This window comes from Palaemon carinicauda, chromosome 1, assembly GCF_036898095.1.
Source record: "Palaemon carinicauda isolate YSFRI2023 chromosome 1, ASM3689809v2, whole genome shotgun sequence".
NCBI classification, from domain to species: Eukaryota; Metazoa; Arthropoda; class Malacostraca; order Decapoda; family Palaemonidae; genus Palaemon; species Palaemon carinicauda.
Genome location: NC_090725.1, coordinates 290,867,384 through 290,874,778, shown reverse-complemented (window position 1 = coordinate 290,874,778; position 7,395 = coordinate 290,867,384). Strand labels below are relative to the sequence as shown.

The 7,395-nt window shown below is 39.1% G+C and overlaps 1 protein-coding gene across 1 annotated transcript in view; it reads left to right on the top strand.

Annotated features, from left to right (window-relative positions):
- Nucleotides 1-2,824: 2,824 nt before the first annotated feature.
- LOC137657743 (death-associated protein 1-like) overlaps nucleotides 2,825-7,395 on the top strand; it is a 30,897-nt gene continuing 26,326 nt past the window's right edge. The window contains exon 1 of the mRNA XM_068392215.1: nucleotides 2,825-2,983. Coding sequence (XP_068248316.1) covers nucleotides 2,935-2,983 — 49 coding nt within the window. The 5' untranslated portion in view covers nucleotides 2,825-2,934. The remainder of the gene's footprint in view (nucleotides 2,984-7,395) is intronic.

The following is a 7,395-nucleotide window of genomic DNA, read 5'->3' as shown; positions in this document are numbered from 1 at the left end:
TTGATACACCTAGGTCACAAACTCTTTTAGATATTGGAACCAGTTTGTTATTAATATTTATTTGGATGTCACCTAAGTTTCTCAAGTTATTTTTCTTCCTACCACCATAAACTCAGGTTTAATTTCATTTAGTTTTAGTAATTTAACTGCCATCCATTTCCTAACACTATTAGAACGTGGATTAAAGTTTCATTGGTATCAACAATGTCAATTATGGAGAAGTAAACTTTTGTATCATACATAAATATTTTGAATTTCACTTCATGCCTCTGTAGTACTTATGATGGGCTTAGTACACTTCGCTGGGGGTACCCTTCTGTTATAAAGCTTGAACTTCAATACCAATGGACCGTAAATAATTTAGTAGCAGTTCATGCACAATTGTATCAAAAGCAGCACTAAGAATGAGTAATATCAGGAAAGCATATGTGTTTTCATCCATCATTTTAAGCATATAATTTACTGCCGGACATAAAGCCGTCTCCGTAGAATATAACTGTATGCTGACTGGTTGACTGGCAATGCTTCGATTCTTTCTAAGTGACTAACTAGTGCTAGAATCACATCTTCTAGCACTTTTGAAATAAAGAATAGATTCGAAATAGGTCTGTATGAACAACTTAAGTCCTGATACTCTAGAACACTTTTCAGCACCTGTGTAACTAGAGCCACTTTCTCCTATTTGGACTCTTTCACTCACCACTACTAGTATTTACTGGTTTTGTAATTATGTCGTAAGCCTAGAAAAGTTTCCTACTCCAATTACTTCGGATATTTGCATTAGACCAACCGCAAAATTTGTTTTCTTATCCCCTTTGATAATCCTGATGGCTTCATCTTTTGTTATATTATTATATCTCTTTAATCTTATCTGTGTGTCTGGTACAGCACCAATCTGATATGAAATATCTTTTAAAAGGCCCAATTTTATTATCTATTTGGTTTTTTTAAAGAATAGCTAGTATTAATAATATTACTACCAATCAGATATTCAGTTATTCGCTTTTCGTTGGTCGCGTCCTTCCAACCATTAGGCTAATCAAATTGTTTTCCGGTAAATTACACCTCTTCGGTCTATTACATTTCGAGATTTCAGGTCTAACTGTAGAGGTCATCCTGACGTCTATAGTTTCATGAAGATTAATATAATTTATCGTTAGATAACAAGTAGCAGTACCTGAGACTACAACAGCTAAATAATATGGCAGCCATTCGATTTTTCTACATGAGAGAAGCTAACGCAAATTAATTGCTTGTGTTATCCATCCTCTTAACTATCACTTGTTTCTATTCTTTTTCATTTTTGTAATTCTTAGGAACCTGATGCTGTAAACCAGTTTATTTTCCCAACACGATGAATACCAGTTTTTTCCTCTTGGCTAGGCTTGGGGCCTGTAATTTTTCTTCAATGCGTAGCTGTTATTTATAATCTGAGCTAGTTTTATATGAGAGTTGCTATATTCCTCTTTCCCTTACAGCATGAATTAAACATTACCAAAGTTTAACCTTGAATAGTTAATTAAAGTCGTGGAAGAACGGAATAATCTAATGAGTCATAGAAATCTTGGAAAATGGAGAATCCTTCACTATCTACAGTAGAACTTTCCATTGGGTGTTTTAGTAATGGCGCTTGTGTTTAAGTAGTTGATTGTAAAATAACAATTGAGGTTCCCAGATATGAAAATAACAATTGAGGTTCCCAGATATGAAAATAACACTACGTTTTCTTAATGTAAACTTATTTTCTTTTAGAAATCAACAATGATAAGATGACTCTCATTATGTAAGCACCTCTCCTATTGCAAGAGGAGTCCCCATGAGTTGTAAAACTTCTAGTAGATGTAGAGTTTGAGAGCGCACTAGTTAAGGCGAAGAAAGGCAGCATTAATAAAACAACCTCCTAAATTCAAACAAATGGTGGACAAACTTTAGCACGATAATAACGTCCTTGCTCATATATTGTTTGATTCACATCAATCGATCCTTCAGTTTTAGCTCTATTAATGTATCTTATTTATTTATAGTTTTAAATATACAATCATTATCATATCTTATCGTGCCATTTTTTACCTATTGGTGTGCTGTATCGTTTTCTGTTCTTATGGTTTTAGCTCTTAATTTATTTATAGTTTTAAATGTACAATCATCATCATATCTTATCGTACCATTTTTTTTACCTATTGGTGTGCTGTGTCGTTTTCTGTTCTTAGATCCATGTCCGAATGGTGGTCCTAGTGTGATAAATGTACAATAATATTCTGCATACCATAATGGAATACCCTACAAAGGCCTACCTATGACCATAGTTGTATGGTTAATTAAGATAGACGTACACATGATTCCAACGTATCGTTTGGCTTAGTCCATCTTGATTGCTTAAGTTCACACTATCATAAAACTCAGAGGATAAGGAAGACTTCAATATTATATATTTTATATATGAAATATTTATTTTGATGTTGTTACTGTTTTTAAATGTTTTATTTTGATTGGTAATTACTTGTTTGTTTATTTATTTCATTATTTCCTTCACTCACCTGGCTATTTTCTCTGTTGGAGCCCTTGGGCTTATATATAGCAATCCTCCTTTTCCTACTATGGTTAAAGCTTAGCAACAACAACAACAATAATGATAATGATGATGATGATAATATTAATAATAATAATAATAATAATAATAATAATAATAATAATAATAATAATAATAATAATAATAATAATAATATGATGCACAAATGAATTTCCCGGGCAAGAATCTTAGCAGGTGGAAATGTAGATCTCTAATTCTGTATTCCCTCACCAGATGGCCACACCGAGTTTGTCGCCAGCTACTCTCCAACAGATCCAGTCATCATCATCGTCAGACGTGAAAGACTGTCAGGTGGACTTGATATTACCCCAATATAATCTTCGTATTATTGATATTTTGACACGATGTCATCTAACGAGGAAGTAGAAATTAAAGGTGGACATCCTCCCGCGTGTAAGTAGAGAAAATCTATTGGAAATTAGATGTAAAGTGTTTGATAAAAGAAGAAATAACTGTTAGTTGTTTGGCGTCTGTTCTGTACTTCAAATGTTTTGCATACGGAGTCCATTAAACTGTAGTTGTTACTTATGTTTAGATCAAGTGACTTTCAGTGTCTTTGATTTTTTATGTTTTGATTTTATTGAAAGTTTTCATATATAATAACATATATGCTAGAAAGTGATTTGTTGGGAATAGGCTGTTGGTAAAGAAAACAGCTGCGTCGTTGAGAAACAGCGAAGCCTTTATCTCATCCGTCTCACCTGACGATGATTAGGGTTGAACCCTAGCTGTCATGTGTTCCCGATACTTCCAGGTGAATGAACACATTGGGGATCTGAATAAACTCTTTCAGGATTGCTGTATAGCAACAGGACCAGAAGCAATGTCAGAAGGGGTTTATTACTGTGGTCTATGTTGTCAGTGGGGGATTATATTTTCTAAAGACAAGTTTTGAGTTAGTCTGCAGGGTATTACGTATCTTGCAGTAGGCAAGTATTATTATTATTATTAATTCCTAAGCTACAACCCTTGTTGGAAAAGCAGAGGATGCTATAAGCCTGGGGTCTTCAACAGGGAAAATAGTTCAGTAAGGAAAGGAAACAAGGAAAAATTTAATATTTTAAGAACAGTATTATTATTATTATTATTATTATTATTATTATTAAATGCTAAGCTACAACCCTAGTTGGAAAAGCAGGATGCTATAAGCCCAGGGGCCCCAACAGGGTAAATAGCCCAGTGAGGAAAGGAAATTAGTAAAAATAAAATATTTTAAGAATAGTAACAATATTAAAATAAATATTTCCTACTTAAACTACAAAAACTTAAACAAAACAAGAGGAAGAGAAACTAAATAGAAAAGTGTGCCCGAGTGTACCCTCAAGCAAGAGAACTCTACCCCAAAGCAGTGTAAGACCATGGTACAGAGGCTATGGCACTACCCAAGAATAGAGAACAATGGTTTGATGTTGGAGTGTCCTTCTCCTAGAAGAGCTGCCTACCATAGCTGAAGAGTCTCTTCTACCCTTACCAAGAGGAAAGTAGTCACTGAACAATTACAGTGCAGTAGTCAACCCCTTGGGTGAAGAAGAATTGTTTAGCAATCTCAGTGTTGTCAGGTGTATGAGGACAGAGGAGAATCTGTAAAGAATAGGTCAGACCATTCGGTGTCCGTGTAGGCAAAGGGAAAGAACCGTAAACTGAGAGAAGGGTTCTATGTAGTACTGTCTGGCCAGTCAATGGACCCCATAACTCTCTAGTGGTAGTATCTCAACGGGTGGCTGGTGCCCAGGCCAACCTACTACCTACAGTAACATTAAAGTCAATATATACTATATAAACTATAAAAAACTTTAACAAAACAGAGGAAGAGAAATAAGACTAGAGAATAACTGTTTGATTTTGGAGTGTCCTCCTGGAAGAGCTGCTTACCATGTCTAAAGAGTCTCTTTTATCCTTACTAAGAGAGAAGTAGCCACTGACAGTGCAGTAGTTAACCCCTTGGGTGAAGAAGAATTGTTTTGGTAATCTCAGTGTTGTCAGTTGTATGAGGACAGAGGAGAATATGTATAGAATATGCCTGACTATTTGGTGTGTGTGTAGGCAAAGGGAAAATGAACCGTAACCAGAGAGAAGGATCCAATGTAATATTGTCTGGCCAGTCAAAGGACCCCATAACACACTAGCGGTAGTATCTCAAGTAAATGGTTATTCGGGTTGGGAGACCTGTCATTATCCCTGACAGTATTCTATCATTAACTTAGGTTAGGTTGTGTGGCTTTGACTTTTTTTAAAACACGGGGTGGTGGATGTAGTTCATTAAGACAGGCGTGAACTTACTTTTACTTATCAAGTTGATTTTATTAATGGGGAAGTTTGTATTTACCTTGGTCAGAAATACTATAATATGAAGCTAATTTTCCGTTTAAGATTCCAGGTTTGAGACTTGGTCCCTTGGTAAACAGGTTATGGCATTTTGAGGGAGGTGGGGAGTTGCAGTGCATGTAGCCCCCAGGAGATAAGTGGGTAAGGATACAGATCTTAGGTTAGGTTGGGTGATGTTCTTGTGATTCTAACCTATTTATGGTGGTTTTTCCAGTTGTAACATGAAATTTTACATTGGATCTGTCCCAACGAATTACTGTACAAAGGTTCTAAACTCTGAAACTGTCTCCCTAATTTTCATGTATGTGAGTAGCCTGTGCTGTGTGACAACTGTCCAATTGCCTTTTTGGTTATTCCTGGACAGGTTAAGTTAGAATATATTTAGCATACTAGGGAAAACTGAAAGGCAACAGTTGCTTGACTTATTAGCCAATTAGTTGTTGGTCTGGACAGGCGAAAACTCTCTCAATACCGTATTGTACTTTTCAAATTGATACTTTAACAGTACTAGCAAAACTAGAATTCGCTACAATGACGATTGATGTCTTGTTTGGTATTTTTCATTATCTTTATTTGGGACTGGGCCATAATAACACTTATCGGTCGATTAAAATGAGAAGTATGTTTTTAAATATTAAACTTAGCCGGTGAATATATAATAGCTGACGTCTCGGACGGCTCGACAGATTCCAAAAACTCGCTAGCGATCGCCGTGAAGGTTGCGGGTGTGACCACCAGCGCCGACTATCGGCCAGATACCGCATATACTTGTCAAGTTCTCCAGTTCTTCTCTGTCGGTCTTGTCGACAAGTTGGTTCCGCTCGCTTATGACCTTGAGTTTTCGACCTATTTGGTGAAGTACTTTATTTTGGTTGTTTATTGGCTTTCGCTGTGACGGGTGTTTTTTCTTCTATTAGACTCTTGAAACCCTTTTTTTGGCTGGTGTTTATTGTTGATGACTTTGGTTTTGACTTGGATTTTCTCTGATTGTTCAATATGGCTGACCCTTCTCCTATCCCTGAACCTAAATATCGCAAGTGTGCGAGGGATTGCAACAAACGTCTTCCCAAGGCCTCTATCGACCCACATACCGTTTGTTCTAATTGCCGGGGTAAATCCTGCCAATTAGGAGATCGGTGTGATGAGTGCGTGGTCTTGTCGGAATTCGACTGGCTTGAGTATGACAAATATACTCGTAAGCTGGAGAGAGATAGGGTGAGGAGAAGCTCCTCTAGATCTTTGGAATTTTCCTCCTCCCATGCCCCTGAACCTAATCCTTCCCCTGTAGTAGTTGTTCCTGAACCCCCTACTAGCACTCATGAATCGTCCATGCGGGATATGTTTCTAGCGATTCAAGCTTTAGGCGAAAAAGTTGAGTCCTTAGCATCGGACCGTAACCAACTCATGTCAGATGTTAAGTTGTTGAAGTGTCAGAGTGGTAAAACAGAAAATCGTAGTGATAAAGTGATAAGTGCGCAAAGTGTATTTAGTGTTGCGACCGAGGGTTCATCTGTTCGTGCTTGTCGCTCCCCTAGTCCGAGACCCCTTTCAGGCTCCCCTGCACCAGGGAGAAGTAATTTCGTAGGACTTAAGGGGACGAGAGCCGTTAACCAACGTACAGACGTTCCCTCTTTGGTATCGGACGTTTCTCGTCAAGATCGCCCGTACCATAAGGCGGGTGAGACTGTGTTCTCCTCGTCCTCCGAAGACTTATCGCACAAGAAACCTTGGCGCAAGGTTTCTAGACCCTTGAAGCGAAAGTCAGTCCCTTCAGGACAGGTCCAGCGTCCTGGCTGTAGCCATTGGGACAGCTCTGACCTTTTGCAGTCGTCGGATGACTGTTCGCCTATTAAGCGCAAACGTAACACGGGGTCCGAGGGTCGCGGTAGAGGCAATGTTTTGCCAACGCAGACGTTACCGACGTCACGGCCCGTTCCGACTCCCGTTGATCCGAAGTGGGTTGTCCTGCGGGACATGCAGTCTAAGCTTGCCTCCCTTATGGAAGAGTATGACTTTGAGCAGGTTCGCGATGATCCTTTGCTTTCGAGTCGCCAGTGCGCTGAACGTGGCTCTGGCCGTCAGCCGCCCAAACGAGTATTCACTCGTCCGTTTGACGTTAGTGCTGACGTTTCTAGTACTTTGAAACGCGATGTCAGTAGTCTTTCACGTCAGTCACGTGACATGGATCCTCCCTTGCTGCAGTCTCGTACTGACGTTCAGCTGCTGCCGCCGCAGCCCCGCACTGACGTTTGCCGACCGGCTCCGTTGCCTCGACGTGACGTTGAGCGTCAGTCACCGCAGTCGGAGGTTGTTTTGCCTGCTCAGACTCTGCAGTCAATGCAGTTCCGACGTGACGTCGAGCGTCAATCAACTTCAGCTGTTGTTGTTGGTCAGTCACAGGGATTTCAGTCCTTTCAGCAGCGGCGTGACGTTGCTTCCTCTTCTGCTACTGCTGCTCCTTTGCTCGTTGACATTGCCTG